Here is a 22,164-nt window from a genome sequence, read left to right as displayed (position 1 = left end):
GCTGACAAAATGCGCTATCCATGTTTTTCACCCTTCTTTAAGTAGGTAGTTCATTCTGATAGACATTTAAAGCTGATAAGATGTGCTAATCCTATTTTTTTAGCTGAAATATGACAGATTGAGCTACCGGCAGCTCATTCTGAGGAGGTAGCAGATTGTCAGAACAGCAGCTCTAAAAGTATCAGTGGTGAGCGTGGCGTAGGTCAAAATTTCCGTCAACGTCATTTTCGCTGGAGGAAATGTCAAACTAAAGGCTTTTGCACACTGATGTCTGAATTTTTCGTATGCAATTTTTTTTTCATATTCATATGCTGAGAATTAGTCCCGTAAACAAACCTTGCACACTGAGTCCGATACGGTTTCATTAACCAATCATAAAGAAACACAAAACATTTCGGAGTCCGTTCAAGCAGTGATACGTTCTCCTCGCTCTATAAATAAATAAATAGAACCCGGTTTGATTTTTATGAAGGATGAAAGTTCTGGAGGCAGTGTGTCAATACGATTGACACAGCGTGAGGTCAAATTTATTTTTTAACGTGCAAAAATTACAAATTTCAGATTCAATGTGCAATAACCTTAAAGCTGTACGGGTCGTTCAAGGGTTTAGAACACCACTAAAATGTGGCAGGGTACGCTATTAGGTAACTTTTGACCGTGGAAACGGGCCATTAAAAACTGAAATTTGGAGCTAACTGCAGGACACGGTCTCGAAATGACACATTTGGCAGCTCAATCAAAGACTGCATGCTGAATGTGCTGTTATAACCAGTAATGCAAATGTTGTCAAGGCTCAGAGAAAACTCCTTTGTTACCTAAAGCTGCGGTCACACTGGACTTTTCGCCCCATAGACTTCCATTTATACACACGTGTCAGTCTGGAAACGCAAGGTCGTGTGACAAGTTTCGCAGTTCGCTGCATTGGAAAGTTCAAGCCTGCGAAATGGCATCATGTGACTGCATGAGAACAATCGAGGATCACAACATGACCTCTGGACAGGAATTTAAAATCTGGATCAATCACTCGCTTTTTTAAATGTCTAATCCTCTTGACAATTCCCGACTTTTTTCGCACAATTTCTAGTGTGACCGCAGCTTTAGTCCGTGCTCTCCCTCTATTTTTAAACCTAATAGCAGGGGTCTATGCCAGGGGTGTTCAAACATTTTCTTATGAAGGGCCAAAAAGTAAACTTGATTGAGGATGGTGGTCCAGAGGGAAATATACCAAACTATAATAAAGTTATCAATGCAATTTCCTAATTTTTTATTATTATTCATTATATAACTTAATTAATTTTATAATTAATTACATTAAAATAATAAAATACTTTAATTGTATTAATTATACATTTTTGTACATATATATGATGAACATCTTACAATAAAAAACATGAACAATCCCTTTTATAACACAAAAAAAATACAATTTGCCTTGATTCACTTTTGTTTTATTATTGTATTTATTTATTTTTATCTGATTCATTCACAACATTTAACTAAGTTTGGTTTATTCATAAAACTAATTTCGAGGATCACGTGCTTATGATCAACACGGCTGGCTCCTTAATCTGAAAATAACCCAAGTTTTTCCACTCCAGTTATCTTCGTCTTGAAGATTTAGCTTCATGAAAGCTAAAAAAAATAAAATAAAACGCATTCATTGATGCACAGCACATCCCGTTTCGCTGTACACAATGATTGTTTATACCCAGACTGGGCTAGTTTCAAAAATAAAAGCACAACTAGTGTATGGTTTGGGAGTAGCTTGCGATTAAAAGTTCTTTATTAGTTGAAATACACCAAAGAAGAGTCTAATCACTTATTGACAAATACACAGAAGACAGGAAACACAAAAGAAAAGAAAATGGGAAAGAGTAGAGAAAGTGGGACAGTCAGATAAAGTCCATATATGTATGTGTATGTATGCGCGTGTGGTGTGTGTGTGTGTGTGTGTGTACACTCCCAAAACGGAAGAGGCACGTCTTTTGCTTTCAACATTCCTTCCCAATAGCATTTTTGTTTTCATTTTATTTTTATTTATTTTTTGGTGAAGATACAGGAAAGGATGTCAGCTTGTGCACTTGTATAAAAATGTTACCGTTTTTTTTTTCACATGCCTGGCATTGCCAACTTAAAGGACGTTTTATTCCAGTGATACTGTGAGAGAAAGCTATTCACTTAACATTTGTTTTTTTTTGTTTTGTTTTTTTTTTGTTTCTTTTTTTAATTTACAATTCAAGAACGAAGGGAACATCTCTATTCCTTGTATACAGCAGGCAATTTGCACTAGAGGCTAAAACGAGACACTTTGTAGCGGTACTGAGACAGAGCGATCTGATTTGGGCATTAGATGCTTGTATGGCACATTTTGGTCCGTGTTAGTGTTGTTGTATCAGAACATATCCCCCGTCTTATATACACAATAGATGAATAGATGTATACATGTTTGGATTTGTCATCAGAGGTCTCTCACGGCAGGCCAGTGCTCGCTTATAGGAAGTAGTCAGGGGTGCGGCGGGTGACGTGAGGCTCTCCACGTCGAGGAGCAGGATCAAATTGAAGGCTGTAGGGGGAAAACAAATGCAAAGTCTGTTTAAAGCTCACATTCAGTTCCAAATCCTCAATGAAAAACCACTAAGATATTGTTAGAATGGTTAAAAATGAATCTATTTCAGAACTTTTTGGCATAAAGCAATTATTTTACCCCACAGTAATGGAGTATTTCAGTCTTATTACTACAACAGTCAGTCTTTCTTTTCTCTCCTGTTCTGGTTAAGAATTTGCAGAGACGCCTGTAGGTTGAGTTGCCTGAAGGGTTTAACAACGGTGCTGTGAAAACACTGCTCTGTTTACTTGAACATTCCAAAACAGCAGCACTACTTCGACCAATCATTTGAGTTTGGGGCAGTTCTGATCAACCAATTGCAGATGAGGGAGTGTTTATAGTAAATGCTTTCCAGTTTGTTGACAGTTTCACTTGACTATAATTAAAGCAGAAAGAGTAGAACTGAGGCTGTTTGCACTTGCAGGAATCAGAATTTGGAAGCAGAATATTTTAGGTTTAAAAAGTCTCATAAATTTACTATTGGTATTACTCATTTTTTGGAAAATGAGTAATACCAATGTCCCCAAAACTGAAAACATTCACGTTTCGAAGATATAAAACTGATATAAACACAAAGCTTGTAGTTTGTGACTTCCACCCAAATGGGTCAACGGTTTTATTCACATCGCCTCACACTATAGTTTCTCATCACAAGGCTAAAATGAGAATCATAATTAATTTTGCTTAAAATCAAGATCGCGATTTTCTCACGATTCTGTAGAAAAATAGGCTAATATGAGTATGCTGTTAATATTGTTAATTCTCAAGCTTATGGTAAAACAACAATAATATTATTAGGTCTATGTTAGAGCTGTGAACGTATACTGGTCTCACGGTTCAGTTACGTTTATCTTGCCATCGATACGGTTCAATGCAATATCTCGGTGCACAGTAATCAGTTAAATGATTTCAAAATATTATATATATTGTTAAAGTTTGGCTGCATATCACAGCGAACACGCTTTTTGCTTTGAAAAGGGCATCTTTGAATGTTTACTAACATCCGAGCAGTTGAAAAAAAGTCAACACTGAGTTGAAAAATCTAAGTCAGTTGCATCTTTCTTTGTTCTTCAATTAAATGAAAGCAGAGGCAGGGCTTTCATTTGATTAAATGCATATTTTCCGTTGAGCAATCGATTTGAGAGTTTGGTAATTTTCTTTGAAGAAAAAAAAAACAGCATAAGCCAGTTCTTAAAAAAAAAAAAAAAAAAAAAAAAAAAGATGTAGTCAGTGTTTTCATTTGTAATCTAAACTTGTCATTTAATTAAAGAATATCTAGGGCAGGACTATTTATTTTACTCAGTTTGTCCTGTTTTTCTATGCTGTTGGAAACGCTGCAGTTGCTTGAAGGTGTGCTGTTGTTAATATGTTCGGTACGCTATTGTTCACATTCAAATAAATGAGTATTCTAAAATGTGATATTTAATGTGTCAAACACCGACACGTCAATTTATAATTAGCCTGACCAGTTAACCGTTAATATTCGCTTAAAGAGCGGCGGTTGTCGGTCAGTAAAATTAACCAAAATGAGCATTCCTAATTGCTGGCATCAACCTTTATATTCTACATCAGTGTTTCTCTATTACGTTCCTGGAGGATCATCAGCTCTGCACAAATTTAAATGTCTTTAACCAAACAGACCTGACTCAATTTTAGCTCATTAGCAAAGTGAGAAACGCCTGTAATGGGTGTGGCAGACAAAGGAGACATCTAAAACATGCAGTGTAGGTGGTCCTCCAGGAATGTGGTTGAGAAACACTGTCCTAGACCAGTTTCTCAACCCGTTTCTGGAGAACCACCAGCTTTGCACAATTTTTCATGTCTCCTAAACCAAACAGACCTGATTCAGATGATCAGCTCATTAGCAGAGACAGAAACACTTGTAATGAGTGTGGCAAACAAAAGAGACGTCCAAAACATGCAGTGTTGGTGGTCCTTCAGGAATGTGGTCGAGAAACGCTGTTCTAGAGCAGTGTTTCTCAACCAGATTCCTGGAGAACCACCAGCTCTGCACATCTTCTATGTCTCCTTAACCAAACAGACCTGATTGAAATCACTCGCTTATTAGCAAGGACAGAAACGCCTGTAATGGGTGTGGCAGATAAAGGAGAAATCCAAAACATGTAGTGTTGGTGGTCCTCCAGGAATGTGGTTGAAAACACAGCTCCAGAGAATACATCTTTGAAAGAGATGTTACTTACAACGAATATTTAAGAGTATCATCCAGTTCCATAATGGCTGCCTGGTTGCCACAGCGATAGCAGTAGTTTGGCGCACTGAAGATAGTGACGACATTCCTATCATGACACCAGTTGTACCCCTGTAAAAAATATATACATGATTATTGAATCTACATTATAACTATTTATATGATCCAATCTAGACTCCTCTTAGGGCCCATGAAGAGTTCATTTGTAGACCTCACCTCCATGACCAGCTGATGAGCACGGGACACCAGTGTAAGGCCATTAGCGTGGTTGAAGGTCTCTGAAATGTCCTGCCCAAAGGTGTAACCGGCTCCTCGTGGAGAGATTCCCCAGCCACCGCGATCATCAGGGTCTGACCACAGCAGATCACACATTGGTCCCTGAAACACACACACACACACACACACACACACACACACACACACACACACACACACACACACACTTACAACTAATTCCCACTGAAGCAGTGAACGCTTTCATGAGAACGTGTTTTATAGAGGCCATATATTTTAAACACACTTTAATTACTCCTGGCATTTACAAGTACAGCTGGTATCTTGGTTACTTCATCTGAGCTAATAAAAGCAGAAGAGACAAGGTACACTGCTGAACAGTCACAAGGGCTCCGCTTAAAACACATGAATGTGATCTTGATAAGAGGAAAGCTCATGAGAATGAAGGCGCTTCATTAATTTGCTTTACCACTATGCACTGTGTGCATAGTACTTCGACTGACCCGAGACACATTTAGGAAATACCAATTAACAAAACTGTTAATAATAAGCTTAGCAAATTAACTGATTCAGAATAATCATCTGTATTTGTATAGTAAATCAATAAGAGGGTCAAATTAATCGTTTAGAATTAGGGCTGCACGATATTGGAACAGAAACAATATTGCTTTATTTTGTTTTTCTGCGATACATACTGCGATTATCAAGTATAAATTTTACTAGATGACTTGAATGTTTCTATGTGGAAAGATTTTGTCATTTTTAGATTGATTGGGAAGATTTTGTAGGCCAGCACATATGCATAAAATTTAATAAACCAAATCACAAACATTGATAAATACAGTAGTAAAGATACAAATAAAATAAACAGTGCAAAAGTATTTAGGTACATAAATTTAAATGATCAAAGATAAAAAATAGCACAAATTTATTAACCTTTCTTTAATTTACAAACATTAGAAATTCATGCGCCCGAATGCTTAAAACTGGCTTGGAATGCATACGCAGTGACAGACTATAAAAATACATGCAAACTAAACAATTTTAGGGGAAATTTGCGGAGTTACTGCAAAGTTTAACAATAAATAACATGTTTTTTTCAACTGTGACTCCTGGGGTCTGTTCTTTGTACCTCTCAAATGATTTTAAGATTATTTGGCAGATCCTGGATCTTTTAATCTTGATAACTGATCTCTGGCTAATTTGGTTCTTTAAACAAGTTTGTGAATCAGATTAAAATGTCTGGATGAACTGATCTGAGATCTTTGCGCGTGTTGTGAATGACAAATCTATTGATCCTCGAAGTCATGAACAGCAATGCAACGATTGGCTGACGGCACAGCAGCGTAATGACATCTAATTAATATTCAATTATCCATGGGAGCAAAATGACATGAAATGCATAGTGAACTGTTCGTTAAATGTTGCGCAATAACTTTCCACATTTGATGTGGGCTGCAGGCTTGACACTTCAGTGTGTCTAGAGTATTTAGCAATTTATTTAGTTTTACATTTTAGATTGGATTTTTTTACTATAGTAGCCTTGGCCTATTTTAGTTTCTTAATCGGCATAAGGAATTTAAATTAATTTTGCAACAAAAAGCATTTGGTAAAGGTGCAACTTTTGCAAAGCATCAAATTAATGGCATATTAGCTGTCAAAGCATGTGCATGACTACATAAATTATTATTCTTTTGTAATAAAAAAAATATTTTAAAAAACTGTTGAATATTGTGCATGACTATTATTATACAGAAATTGTACTAAAGCTGGATCGGTAAACCCTTCTGCAACAATTCCTATCATCCAGTAAGGTGCATTTGCTCTCTACAGTGGGCAGATCAAACACAGCCAATCAGAAATGATCTGCAAACACTGTTCATGATAGATGATCTTACTTCATGAGCTTCATGATGTTATTGATTGCGTTTGCAAGGCTGACGTGTACTCACAAGACAGGCCAGGGTTCAACGCTAAGGATTTTTTCTACTGGTCCGATCGGGCAAGTGGTTTAGATTTTTACTTGCCCTGCCAAAATTTTCACTGGCCCCACCAAAAAAAAAGGAAAGTTAATAGCTGTTTTTTAACCACATATTTTAAATAATGTGTCAAAAATAAAGTCTGTAATTCTAGAATTTCAATACTTAAACAAACAATTGTTAATATAAGTGTTATGCAAACAAAAAGAGCAGTATGGAAAATGTGGAGGCATTTTATTGCAGTTTGAAATTATTTAACAAAAGGTGGCTGATTTGTCAAACGGACGGCAAACTATGCATAACATCACTTCATTTTTATTTTGTCGTGTTGTTTCTAAGTAAATGTCAACTTCCAACACGTTAGAGACAGACATTTTCGTTTAGCCTTTTAATTTGATGCCGCCATGTTACTGTTTCTACGCTGTACTGGTTGTTACCAGGTTACAAAAAAAAATTGCATGGTCAAATCAATCAGATAAGACGAATCGGAAAGCAATATATTGTTTACGACATTACAGAGAAGGTAGCATTTAAAGATTTGAAAGCACAAACTTAATGCACGCAATTGACAAATAGTCAGACAAATTAAATGTTAGTGACAAGGCAGAACTGTCCCAATCGGGCCAGTAATGATCCGGTCTACTGTCCCAAGTGTCTCTCACGCTGGCCCTGGGCCACCGGGCAGTCCTTATTGTTGAGCCCTGCAGGCGTCTATTTGCATTCCTCAGAAGAGTATTCAACCAGCTTTTTATCATTACAATGCTGCTATATATGGGTTAAAACCCCAAATGTTTGTCAAATCCATTTTACAAAAATGATTTAAACTTTTGAAGCCGCACAGTGTCTTTTAAGGTAATCTTGTTCTAAATTTGTCCAAAAAATATATATATATATATATATATATATATATATATATATATATATATATATATATATATATATATATATATATATATATATATATATATATATATATATTTATATTTATCTAAAAACTATTGTTTGACACCGGCTTAGACAAAAATGTTAAACTGAAAACATTCTAAAGTACAAAAAAATCTAAACAACACTGTATTGATGCATTAAAACCCCTTTTAATCCTTTCATTTTATATTTAAAAGAACAAAGTGTAGCCTCTGTCCAGGCAAACGCATCATCTGCTGGACTTTCGACAGCTCCAGGGATTTTGTTTAAACTGCTGATCTAATCTCTGTGTTGTTGTATTAAGGGGAGAGGTGTAAACTGAACTGTATTTTGGCTGGCTGTCACAGACCAAAACTAAAACATTTCTACTGCTAGCATGTAGGGTTGTAACGGTATGAATTTTTCACGGTATGATAATCGTCTAAAACAATACCACGGTTTGACGGTTTCGCGGTATACGGTATGTTACAAATGTTACAAAATAATAGAACAGTGAAGCAAATTTGACTTTTTCCAAATAATATATTTTTAGTTACTATAAACAACACCACTTACAATGAACAAATAAAAATAAGAAAATAATAAATAATGTGTCAAAGTCCAAATAAAGTCCAAATAAACATGGTGCAAATCCTCAGTAAAAAAATAGATATAAATATTTACTATACTATAAATAGTTACATAACGAAACTAGATTCAATATGGAACATCCTTAGGTTTTATGTGCCAGCATGGATATGGTTGTCTATGGATATGGATATGGATTTGGATATGGTTGTCTGCAATGCAGACAAACAGCTGCATCTTCATTTGCGTCTTTTGAAAACAGCAAGAGCAGCAGTTCGTCTTTGCTGTGTCACTGTTTTGTCATGTTTCTGTGCTGCTGTGCATGCAAAAGTACTTAGTATGAGAATTATTTCACGCAAAACTTTTTTTTTTTGCGTTTTATTTAGCCGCGCATAAATGTATGCCTCATGTATCTCTCATTCCGTGTTGTTCAAAAAGCTTGGTCCACAAACAAAAGCGAAACCTATGCTTATTGGTTGTGATATAGCGAGTTTGAACCAATCTGGGCATGGAGGAGGGACAATGCATCAATGTGTCATGTCTGATTTGTCCGGAGACACAGTGACGAGCGTTTCTTTGTCAAATCAGCGTTGTCAAATGTTGATGACGTAACCGCACTGATTCCGGAGCCTCTGAAAGTCCGCGAATGTTATGTGATACAGCACTGGAAAGCTGAGACTCTCTTCTTTATGCCAATCTTTGAATTGTATGAATCGGATCAGCGGATCAAAAGTTATTAAACATTTAAGAGCAATAATTATTTTAAGCCGCGGGCGGCTGTCTCGGTCTTTAAGGGTTAAAACCGTTGATATGCAATTGTTCATGGTATGATAATCGTGCACGTTCAAATCGTGGTAAACCGTCATGCCGGTATATTGTTACAACCCTACTAGCATGCAAACAGTGATGTACTTCTTTCAAGAAGTGATGTTTCTTCAAGGATCCAGTATGTGGAAGTGATTAGTAGTTCTACTGACCTCATGCGGCACCTCCTGCAGACGATCCAGTGCACGAATGTGATCCAGCGTGTCTATGGACGGAGAGAGCCCACCATGCAGACAGAAGATCTGGCATATAGAGAAATAAAGAGTTATTAACAGTTCCTCTGGCTGACTATTAAATGGTAGCTTGCTTTTTGGGAAAAGTAAAAATAAACGCTTCTCCATTATTCTTAAAATTAGAACTGCACGATATTGGAAAAATGTAATATTGCGATATTTTGTATTTTTCTGCGATATATATTGTGATATGAATACAATTTCACCAAATGACTTGAATATCTCTATTTGGGGAAAAAAATCATTTTAGACTGATTGGGATGATTCTGTGGGGGAGTGCATCTACATATATATGCAATAAACATTTATAAATACAATAAAGAAAAAAAGCATTTAAATAAACAGTGCTTTGTCCTTTTCAGAGTCTTAACAGTACTCAGGTGCAGAAAACTGAATTGTAATAATAAAAAATTGCTATTAAATTTACAAATTTAGCAATTTCTTATGCATAAATGTTTTAAAAACCATTAAGTCTGATGTATACTTGATCAAGTCAAGTATAAAAGCCTCATCCGTTCTGTAAGGTGAGAGCGCAGTCAGCAGAGGTTCATGACGTGGCACCAGGCGGAAGTATAAATCAGCCTTTATACCAGGGGTCACCAATCCCAGTCCTGGAGGGCCGGTGTCCCTGCAGTGTTTAGCTCCAACTTGCCTCAACACACCTGCCTGGGTGTTTTAAGTACACATAGTAAGACCTAGATTAGCTAGTTCAAACGTGTTTAATTAGGGTTGGAGCTAAAATCTGCAGGACACCGGCCCTTCAGGAACAAGTTTGATGACCCCTGCTTTATACAGTCACAGGCCTCAAAAACACGTGCAAATGATCATTCTAATACTAATGATAACATTGCAATATAAATGCTGAAATTATACACTGTACGGTCCGACTTAAAATCCATATTTCTCAGAAGGGCAGGGTTCCTCACCTGGCCATCCACCAGGGCTGTGAGGGGAAGGTAATCAAAAAGATCTGTGAAGTATTTCCAGACATTTGCGTTGCCATATTTCCTCAAGCACTCGTCATAGAAACCATACACTTGTGTGATCTGTCTGCTCTCGTGGTTTCCCCGCAATATCGTAATGCGTTCTGGATAGCGAACCTACAAAAAAAAATAAAAAAAAAATCATATAAACAAAATAGCTCTCTACATGTCTCAAATGTTTGCAAAACCATCAAGGCAAACACAGAAAACTTACCTTTAGTGCAACAAGAAGTGTTACTGTTTCCACTGAGTAATATCCTCTGTCTACATAGTCACCCATAAACAGATAGTTGGTGTCAGGTGACTTCCCTCCAATTCTGAAGAGCTCCATTAGGTCATGAAACTGGCCGTGCACATCTCCGCACACCGTAACGGGACAACGCACCTCTTGTACATTGGACTCCTTAGTAAGAATCTCTTTAGCCTGAGGGGGTAAACAGGATTGTGCATGAGTCACAATAAAAGTTGAGATGAATCTAGTAAAAAAAAAAAACCTTAATTGCATCAGTACTAAGATCAAGCAGAAAAACAGGAAAACACGACAAGGATGTTTCCAAAGGCAAATCTGTCTTTATTGTTGAGCCAAGTTCCACACAACTGAATCTTTAAACCATTTTCACAAACACATTGCAACCTGATCAAACAATACAGCCATTGTCTTCTCGTGTGTCTTGCTGATAAGAGAGGTTACTTACTATTCTGTTACTTTACTAAGTGACAAGGCAAGCACGATGAGTGCATCACAGCTCATCCGTATCCAACGCAAAATATCAAGCTCATTTGTGATTATATTTTCAGATGCAAGTGATAGATGGAGAAGGCTATTATTTAACAATTTATGTATTTTTTTATTATGCATTGATGACATCAGGTTTGTTGCATTCAGTGATTTACTTGCATTAACTATTGCTATTTATACTGCCAAAATGCAAACAAGATAATAAAATACAAATTAAAAGCACAGTATTTTAATTTTATATCTATGTGAAATCCAAATTAAAGAAGATAAAAGCAATCAAATCATTTTGCTAGTAGTGACAAACTTTCATTCAGCCTTTCACTTTCTTGTCGGCTAATGCCTAGTTCACACTAGAGGATTTTAAGCCTGATTTGAGCCCGATTTGGAAGTTAACGAGCTCGCCGACAGATCGGGCTGTGATCGGGAAGAAATCTGCGGGTGCTCGGCGCTCGCCGCTCTTTATGTGTGAACTACTGAGCAACGCATCAACGAGGCTCGCTGACGCGTCGCCGACACCTCGCAGACGGAAATCCAACATTCAGCATGCTAAATATTCCAGAGCAGTCGGCCGACTCAACCCCACGTGTGGTCAGATGTAGTGACGAGCTACAGCCAATGAGAGAGCATATCAGCATGAGCTGAATGGCTGTGTGTTCAGGAGCTCAGCAGAAACATCTGTGATTGGTCAGAATGGGCATCAGTGCACTCGCTTCATTCTGCGTTAGCACAGACATGAGAGTAGGATATATTAACAGTGGAACTAGAATTCTGTAACTATTAGAATTACCATACTGCTCATTCTGACCGTTCTCATATAAAACGCCATATTGTCACAACATATTTACATTCAAAGCTATTATTGAGATATTAAAATTAAGCTTTGAATGTCTGGCATCATATTTAATGACAACATTACCCTAAAAATATGATATTTTTTTGGTAATACAGCCTATAAATATGTAGTAAAGATACTAAAACACTTAAAGGCTTGGCTTTCATTTTCACTTTCAAACAGGAGCTATTTAACAGCACAGAATATGCAGTTTTGAAAGATATCTGAAGTAAATTGATGTTTTTGCCATCAGAAAGTTTTGTTTATGTTAGCAGGAAGTTGCTAGGCAAAAACTGCACACATATTTAAAGTCACAGTGAAAAGTATCAGACATGCATGCATTTTGACCAATATGGTAATTTAAGGCAGAAATGCTCAGTTCTTTACTGTTTTGTAATTAAAAAAATAACAATGTCAGAAAGAAATACACTGATAGTTAGAAAACGGCAGGGTGTTATAAATATGTTAGTTTTATTTCAAAGAGTTATAAAATTACAAAAATTAAAAACTCTGTGTATCTATCCACTCAAACCTTGCAGATGAGTGATTAATCCGCTCATAAATCAGCTGATTTGACGATGTTTTTAAATGCTTTCTCCAAAGCTTGAAACGCTGTCAGTGATGTAATCAGCACACAAGCAGCCAATAGTGTTCAGCTTTTTTCTGACGACTCCTCCCTCAAATTTTCATTGGCTGTGGTTTGGTAGCTTGAATGAGCTGATGGGGAATGAGATGTTGTCAGATCATGTAGTGTGTGACCCCCCTCTTGTGGATCGTTCACGGACTGTTGCGTAGTGTGAACACCACAGAGATCAAAAGACACAAAGTCAAGTCATGTAGTGTGAACGGCACAGCGATCTGCTGATGTTTAAAATCCTGTAGTGTGAACTAGGCTTAAGTCCCTTTATTAATCCGGGGTCGCCACAGCGGAATGAAATGCAAACTTATCAAGCACGTTTTTACGCAGCGGATGCCCTTCCAGCCGCAACCCTTCTCTGGGAAACATCCACACACTCATACACTACGGACAATTTAGCCTACCCAATTCACCTGTACCACATGTCTTTGGACTGTGGGGGAAATCGGAGCACCAGAAGGAAACCAACACAAATGCAGGGAGAACATGCAAAAAATGCACATTTCAATGCACTTTATGAGACCTTTAAGTCTGTGGTTATGTCCACTGGCTCCTGTAAGCACTCTCAGTAACTGTGGTCTACTAAAAGCCTCACAGTCATCAGGGCTATAGTGGAGAAAGCAAAGACGCAGGTCTTTAAGAAGTTTAATACATGCACTGGTATCTTCCCCATTATTTTCTCCTCTTATCACTGGAAAAGCAGTGAAGGCTTCAGTTGTTGACCTTTAACTAAGAATTAGAACTGAAGGCCACACAATGCAGAATCATACCAGTTTTATTTTTCCAAGGTGTGATGTAGAGAAATTTTGAATCCCGCTCCCGCCAGGTTTCAGCCCGAACCCGAACGCTCCCGCTTATATTCAGCATTTTTTGTCCCGCTGCCCTACCTGCCTCGTTTTCTACCCACCGCGCCCGTTCCCACTGACGAGCGGGGGGAGAACAAAACCGAAAACAAGCCGTCTGTATACACACACACACACACTAGCTGAAAATAATGGCACCCTTTCACCCCAAAATAAATGTGGACTGTTTTGAAACACCAAATCTTCCATTTGTTTTCTACAAGATCTTAAAACCGATCTTAAAGTCTTTAATAGCCTGGTATTCCGTAGAGATGAGGTTCTCAAGTTGAATGTGTACCTTGGCTCTAGGAGTCAAAATCAAAAAAATGTCAAGAATTTTGGTGTTTACGGAGTCATATCTGAATTTCAGTAGTCATGTCAAAATAGTAACTAATTTAGTATACCATCTCCAAAACATTGCGGGAATCAGATGCTTTGTTTCCCGTGAGGAATTGTTCATGCTTTTATCATCAGCAGGGTGGATTACTGTAATTGACTCCTCAGTGGGCTTCCAAAAACTGTTGCAGCTTATCCAGAACGCTGCTGCCAGGATTCTGACCAGAACCAGGAAATCAGAGCACATCACACCAGTCCTAAGGTTTTTACACTGGCTCCCAGTTACATTCCCAGTTACGCTGCTGAAATCAGCTTCAGGAAATGATCAGATGTGCTCCAACATTAGGCACCTTCAAATCAAGACTGTTTAGCTGTGCCTTTACTGATTGAGCACTGTGCTATGTGCAACAGATCACTCTATGTCTTTTCTTTTTCATTCTTTTAAAACCCGTTTTAAATCTGTTTTTATTTTCTTTCTTTTATGCTTGTTTACGCAAAGTCCTTTGAATTACTGTTGTGTATGAAATATGCTATATAAATAAACTTGCCTTGCCTTCCTTTTAAGAAACAAGATTTTTTTTAAATAATTAAATCAACCAATAACAGTATAATAGCATAATATTATATAGCTCCTATCTTGAATGCGAAACTTTAGCAACATAAATATGGAGTAATTTAAATGGTTCATTTAGTTGGAAACTTTCAGTTGTACTTATTTTTGCGATTGCTAACGTTTTCCCTTTTTTTTCCCTTTTTGATAACATTAGACTACTTATTTTTGACCTTGACCAATGATCCAATCAGTGAATCTATATTGGATTTACAAATGTTTTAAGGTTACTGGTTAAAATTTAATTATTTAAGTTCAGCCCTATAAATTGTTTGCAACTAGTGACCTCAGAAAGAAATGTAATAAATGCAATGAATCATTTTTTTTTCAGTGCATCCCTAACAAGCCTAAACTTTAAGCAGAAAATGAATAAGGAAAGAATGCACTTCTTAAATAGCAATGCATTTCAGTGAAATCAAATCTGCCTTTACTGGAATACCAATCCCGATATGCGAGAAGAAAATATCCAATAGGAAAAGCATTTAATGCGTGTGTGCACATTTTTACGAAGGCTAGAAGATGCTGACATTTCTCAGGACAACATGCAGATTTTAAACATGCAGAAAAGTAGTCAAAGCATGAAATATTAAAAGATACAAGAGTGCTTATCTGATGGACGTGCATGTCTGTGCACTCTGTATCGCTGTGAAATCAAATCAATATTTGCTGAGAGAACAACCCCCATCACCATGGAGACAGTACGAGTGTGTTTCCATGGAGACCCAATTCTATTTAGAACAGCAGCGAGAACAGTTTAACTTTATCCCCTTTTAACGCGGTACATGATTGTGGGTAGTAAAACACAGACAGATTTAGGCCAGTACAGATGAACTACATGCTAAGGAAAGGTATTATAGTTATACAGGCAGCCTGAGCACTCACTACTCATGAACTAATGGGTTATTTTTACATTTTTCCTTCATTTGTGATGCTGTGACCAAAGGCGGCTGTCTGACAATCTAAAATAGTACAAAAACAGCAAAGGAACAAAAAGCATTTTGTTTTATAAAGACTCATTGTCCAACTAAACAAATAAAGGCTAGTGTCTCTGCTTATCCTGAAGAGCTAACATTCAAAACATTAGCACAGCATGTTATAACAGTTATTAAAAACAACTTGTTTCTAGATGACGCAATATCACACCATGTGTGTGAGATATTGCTCCATACAACAAATCAATAGACAAAGTAATATTTAGTAAGTTACTGTTAAGTAAGTGGAGTAAACTGATATAAAGAACTTTAATATTTCAAATTGACTGCACATTTTTGCTGATTGGCAACATTTGATGTCAGGATTAGGTCATACAATATTGTCTTCTAATGAAATTTGTTTAAGAAATATCACTTAAATGATTGTGGCCTCATTATTTTATGAGGAAGCAATGATTTTATAAAAGCTTCAATAATACTACAAATTAGGGTTGGGCCGATAGACGATGCCATTGTCCATCGCCGATGGCTAGGGCCAGATGGAATCTGCGGACGTTTTTTGCTATTTCTGCGGAGAATTTTGGTAAAAATCTGCGAATTTCTGCGGAATTATTTCGGGAGTATCATAACTAAAACCTTAATATATGAAATAAAAATAATATATTTTAACTTTTATTTAATGTTTAAAATGCAAATCCAATCAGAATCACTTTATTTGGTAAATAAAGCAAGGTTGTCAAATAATATATCTAGTAAAAGACAGAAAATATTACTGTACAAACTGAATTGTACATAAATCAGATGAAAATTTTACATTAGTCAATAATATTACTGAAATTAATTTAAAAAAAATTAATAAATATAGATTTCCACACATTTACTCAAGTAACTAAACAGAATTAATGATGGGCTAAAAATTTATGGACATCTGTGGAATTCTGCGCGGGCAGATTCCGGGTGGGCCTACTGATGGCTAATAAACAACACTATGCTGAGCTGGCATCGCCGATCCTCCACCCCACCCCCATCGCAAACCAGCTCACAAAAAAATACACACTTAGGCCTCGTTTACACCAAGTGTTAAAATGGTATTTTAGAACGAAAATGATCCACATCCACACAGTGTTTTACCAAGCATTTGAGATGCCCTCCGTCTGCTGAAAATGCACATCACGTGACCATACACACACACAGCCAAACACACTCGTGCTCATGTGAGCTCCAGTGAGCTGTGCAAGTCGGACAGTTTATCAAGAGTGTATCGCTTAATCGCGTCTTACTATAGGTGTTATACAAGATATTTGATTAATCTTGTCTCTATCTAACGACTCTTTGTTTTTTTTATCTATCAGGTAACGTGTCGCAGCATTAGTACACTGCTTCAGTCTTTCACTTTCACACTTGTACTTAATTATTTTAGTGAAAACCTCTGATACTGTTGGTTGTGCAACTTTTTTACCGACCAACCTCCTGCAGAAAAAGTGATTGACAGGTGGTAATTTGTGTGCAACTTATCTTTATTTATTTATGATTTGTTTATGGGTAAAACAAAGACTATGCAGGTCAGGTGATTGAAACTGTAGGCTACAAATAATGAATTTGTTATAATTAATTAACTATTCATTAATAATTAAATCACCTCCGCATTTGATGATGATGCCATCGTCCATCACAATGTTTCACATTAGACATCGTACAATGCCAAATTGGTTGACATCGCCCAACCCTACTACAAATGCCATAGTACATGTTAGGGGCTTATGTTCCCTAATTCAATTGCAAGACTGCACATATTCACTAAATAATTTAAAGGGATAGTTAACCCCAGATTTAAAATCTACTCAACTTTTACCTACTATTTACACTGTTTAAAGGTGGTTCTAAAACCTTTGTGACTTTCTTCTGTTGAACACAAAAGATGATGTTTTAAAGTAGGTCAAAACATGGAAACCTTGATTTTAATTGTTATAAATAGGCATGGAATGATAACCGCTTTCAAGGTTTACCACAGTTTGGAAAAGCCAAGGTTTTAAAACCAATAATTATTATTTATTAATGTATTTTTTTGTATTGTAAAGAAATCTGTGTTTTTGAAACCAATAAAGAAAGCAGAAGTCAATGCTTTATTTTAATCATTTAGCCTGACATGTTTACTGCTCCAAAATACTACTTAATCCTTAAAACAATATTGCCTACAACAATTTTCCACCAACAGTCAAACTATGTGTACATCTTTTTGACTGTGTACTAGTCTATCTGTGCCTACATGTGTGTAATGTGTGTTTTTCTTAATGCATTTATTGTTTTTTTATGAATCACTGTCAAAATTGCTGATGGTATTTTGTAGGGCTGGGTGATTTGGTCTAAAATCAAAATCTCGATTAATTGAACATTAACTCAATTACGATTAATGAATGATTCTCTTATTTATTATTTGCCCTTATAGAACACAGACAAGTTTTTTGCAGTAAATATGCACATATTATAAGATAGGAAATTTGTGAATGAAGGGTGCGCTGCTTGATTTGAAAATATTGTAAATAATATTTTAAACAGTGCATTTCTTGCATTTTCTGTGAACAATATTTTAATGTAAATAATTTTATTGTAAAGGAAAAAGCTTTTCACTCATCACAGTACACGTACTACTGCTATTTCTAAAATAAAATATATTATGTATATTGGGAGGGAAAAGATTTTTTCTTTAACCCAGATGTATAAAAAAAAAAACTTAGAACAGTAGGACGGTTAGAGCAGTAATCACAATACCGTGATACACTTATCCAAGGTTACCATTAGGAATGGGCCGGTATAAAATTCTAACGTTATGATGACCTTGGATTAACATATCACGGTCTCAAGCTATAATTATTATTACGGCTCTAAAATATATTATTTTAAATGTCTGGTTTAATTTTTTTTAAATCCCTTTTGAACACAATAGATTTTATTTTGAGAAACATTTCAAATATTTTGGAAAAGCAAACATGTTTGGCTAAATTAACTTCGTTTGTCAGACTTTTGCTGTCTTCATTTGTTTTAAAAACAGATTTTTTTTGCAATTTAAAACTGCATCTTTAGATATATTCTCTGCTGAAGATACTGTTGTCCTAAAAATAATTTTTTTGGCTGTTTTAAAACCTTGATTTCCAAACTGCAGTATACCTTGAAAATGGCTATCATCCCATGCCTAGTTATCATACCATCAGAATCTTAAATGGGCCCATGTCTAGTTACAAATGCTATGGAAGTGGATAGCTACAGGTTTACAGCTTTCGTCAAAATATATTCATCTGTCTTCAACAGAAGAAAAAGTCAAACAGGTTTGGAACAAGCGTTAGTAAATAATGAGAGAATTTTCAGTTTTGGGCAAACTAATCCCGTGATTTTTGTTTACTCTTCAGAAAGATTGCATCTAGGGCTGGGCAATCAATTGAAAAGTAATTGAAATCGACATTCAGAACCTATAATCGATCACATTATTTTCAGGTTAATTTTTTTCAAGTACTTTCCCTATACCATATGTGGAGTCAAGGGTTAGCAGCCACATCTGATCTCTGGTTAAGTAGGACGATGGACCTATTCTTGAGTCTTACTTTGCACTACAGAGCTTTGAGACGGCATATATTCCATTACAATAAAATGATTATTTACATTAAAATATTTGTTAACAAAAGATGTAAGAAATGCACTGTTTAAAATATTATTTACAGGACATACAAGAGCTGTTTTATTTAGAAGAGATACTGCTTATTTTCTACTTTGATATGATAATAATAAAAAATATTTTTTCTAAAAGTGCAAGTTACTTTTTTATATAATAAAAAAAATCTTAAGCAATGCGTGATTTAATTTCAGTTGTTTACTGTTGGTGTTCAATAAATAATAATAGTGTGCGTTTCCTTCAACTATTTTAAAATCAAGTAATGCACTTTGAAAGTAATGAACTTTTCGTTCAGAAATGTCTCACTTGTAATATGTGAGCATATTTACTGTACAGAACTTGTCCGTGAAATATGAGGACAAAAAAAATAAATAATTGCTTATTAATCGTAATCAAATTAATGTACAATTATTTAAGATTTTGATTTTAGGCCAAATCGCCCAGCCCTAATTCTATCCTATTCATCTAAACACTGTCTAGAAATCCATTTGGGAAGTCTTCAGTATTGTCATTTAAGGATATATCTATGAAGTCATGATGATATCATATCAGCCATCGACTAGTGAAATAACATCTGTGTCGCATGTAAACACAACAGTGGTAGTGGCTGTTTTAAAGTAAATAGAGTGAATTTGCTGGAGGTAGCTATTCAACCAGTCCTTCTATTTAACGTTAAAAACTACAAACGTATTTTATTTTAATAAAACTGTCTGGGATTATACAAAAATAAATACATATTGAAATTTCGAACTTAAAAAGCCTGTAAAAAATATCACAAAAAAATCTGTATCCCAAAAAGGGTTCTCAAATTGTTTTGGTGGGCACATGTAAATTGGCCAGATGTAATTATAAATAGTTCGAATTCCTAACTAGCTAACGTTACAACAAATGCTAAAATGAATGTAAAATCTCATTCATTGTTTGCAAATCCCATTCATATGAAAATGGCGTTCAAACTAGCTAAAATGAAATTCTTATGAAGTACGTTACACATTGCTTTCATGCATAATATTCAAAACCGAATTTCAAATCAATTTGTGTTGACTAAATGAAATAAATGAGCTAGTAATGGGCAAGAGTGCCATTTTCTTTACCTTCTCGCAGAGCGTTCTCACTTGGTTCTCGGTCAGCTGTTTGCACTCGTTCAGCTGTTCGACCCATTGGTCTAATTCTTTCGTAAACGCTTTATCATCCATCACCGGCAATGTTCTGTTGTGTTCTTAACAGATTCTTCGGTAATTAAATGAGCAATGAACGCTCGATGACTGAACTCCAGTTTAATGTAACACTAGCAACTCACGCGCTGCGCTGGGCCGCCGCGACACACCACTGCTCTTACACTCGGTTATCAGCTCATTAAACACGAAACGTCGTATCGCCGGTGGTTTTTATCTTCAGCTGGCGGTAACCGATTTCTGTCGTTTGACGGGATCCACTACCTGTCGTTAGTAATTTTTTTCGTTGACTCGCCGCGCTTCCGACCTTCCTCATAAACGCGCTGTGTAATGGCCGCTGCATTCGCCGCCCCTGACGTCATCAGAAAGGCATGCCGCTGAACGCTCGTAATGAAGTGCTGCCACCTGTGGCCCGGAAGACCATTAACAGTTTTTCTTTCAAACTAGCGAGCTCACCAAGGCTGCATTTATTTGATCGAAAATTAATAAATAAAACAATCAAATCAATAATCAAATATAAATCAATAAATCAATAATCAAATATAAAAGCAATAATAATAATATGTAACAATATAACATGATGATTTGCTAAAGATACATTATACATATTAACGTGTTACTTTAATATTCATTCATTCAATTTCTTTTCGGCTTAGTCCCTTTATTAATCAGTGGTCGCCACAGCGGAATGACACGACAACTTATCCAGCATAAGTTTTATGGAGCGGTTGCCCATCCAGCTGCAACCCATCACTGAAAAAAACATCCATACACACTCATTCACACACATACACTATGGACAATTTAGCCTATCCAATTTACCTGTACCGCATGTTTGTGGACTTGAGCACCCGGAGGAAACCCACACCAACACGGGGAGAACATGCAAACTCCACTTTCTAAAAAAAGTGCATTTATTAAGTGTGCTTCACACAGTGAGTGGGCTTGACAAACCACCTGTAGAACCACTCTTCTCTCTCTAAAACACTTCCCCCTCCTAATTCTAGTACTGAATTCTCTGAGCACAAACTATTCCTTTGTATCCTTTGTAGTTAGCACTTCTTATCAGTATTGCCTCTACTTGAATGGCTGAATGCCTCCACAATTGTAAGTTGCTTTGAACAAAAGCATCTGCTTAATAACTAAATGTAAACATAATTTTAGTATTAAAGTTCTAATTATATAATTATAGTTTGTTTACATAAATTGCAGCCCTGGAGCACAGAATAAAAAAAAAAAGCATGAATGAATCTCAATCTTAAATTAATTTCAATCTTTAGACAGTGTACATTATCCAAACCATTGACATCTGATGAACTTATATTCACACCAAACAGTGTGAAACAGTGAAAGCCCTCTTTATCACTTTAACAACAACCATGCCACATTCAAAGTCACTCAAAGAGCACATATTTTACCCATTTTACAAGATGTAGAATTAGACTTTGGTGTTTACAGAATGTGTCTGTAAAGTTTCACCCTCAAAATACCCATCAGATTATTTGTTATATAATGTAGAATCTGCCCATTTTGGTGTCTGAGTAGATTGTAGCTGTATTTGTAGCCTGTGGCTTTAAATTTCCAACCACCTCTTCTCCCCGCCCACTACTCCGATGTGCATGTCTTCTTCTCATGCTCGACATTAGATAAACAGTCGTCAGTGATAGAGACAGCCATGCAGGCACGTGCACACACAGGGCTCAACCTGTGCAGTGCACATGCCCTTTTTAGTCTTGGATAGAAAGTGCCCTTCCAAAATGATCAAAAGTGCCGTCGCGACGCAACACACCCTCGGTCCCGCCCTTCAGTAGGCGCGTGAAAAACACAGCTGATCAGAA

The 22,164-nt window shown here is 36.4% G+C and overlaps 1 protein-coding gene across 3 annotated transcripts; it reads right to left on the bottom strand.

Moving 5' to 3' along the window:
• Positions 1-2,030: 2,030 nt before the first annotated feature.
• Positions 2,031-20,665, bottom strand: ppp2cb (protein phosphatase 2, catalytic subunit, beta isozyme). 3 transcript variants are annotated; one of them, NM_213293.1, is given in 7 exon segments: positions 2,031-2,563; positions 4,807-4,925; positions 5,031-5,192; positions 9,496-9,585; positions 10,503-10,676; positions 10,774-10,983; positions 20,246-20,649. In NM_213293.1, coding segments are annotated over 7 exon segments (930 nt in total). In that variant the 5' UTR covers positions 20,348-20,649; the 3' UTR covers positions 2,031-2,490.
• Positions 20,666-22,164: the final 1,499 nt, after the last annotated feature.

This window comes from Danio rerio, chromosome 10 (genome assembly GCF_052040795.2).
Source record: "Danio rerio strain M-AB ecotype USA chromosome 10, GRCz13ab, whole genome shotgun sequence".
In the NCBI taxonomy this organism is placed as follows: Eukaryota; Metazoa; Chordata; class Actinopteri; order Cypriniformes; family Danionidae; genus Danio; species Danio rerio.
This window is presented reverse-complemented; position numbering and strand designations above follow the sequence as displayed.

Bases quoted from the DNA above. Each gene is read 5' to 3' on its own strand.
- ppp2cb (XM_087269158.1), bottom strand. From the start codon at position 20,347: ATGGATGATAAAGCGTTTACGAAAGAATTAGACCAATGGGTCGAACAG. The intron at 10,984-20,245 runs GTAAAGAAAATG...TTACCCCCTCAG, and splicing joins TGAGAACGCTCTGCGAGAAG to GCTAAAGAGATTCTTACTAA. The intron at 4,926-5,030 runs GTGAGGTCTACA...TATTTTTTACAG, and splicing joins CTCATCAGCTGGTCATGGAG to GGGTACAACTGGTGTCATGA.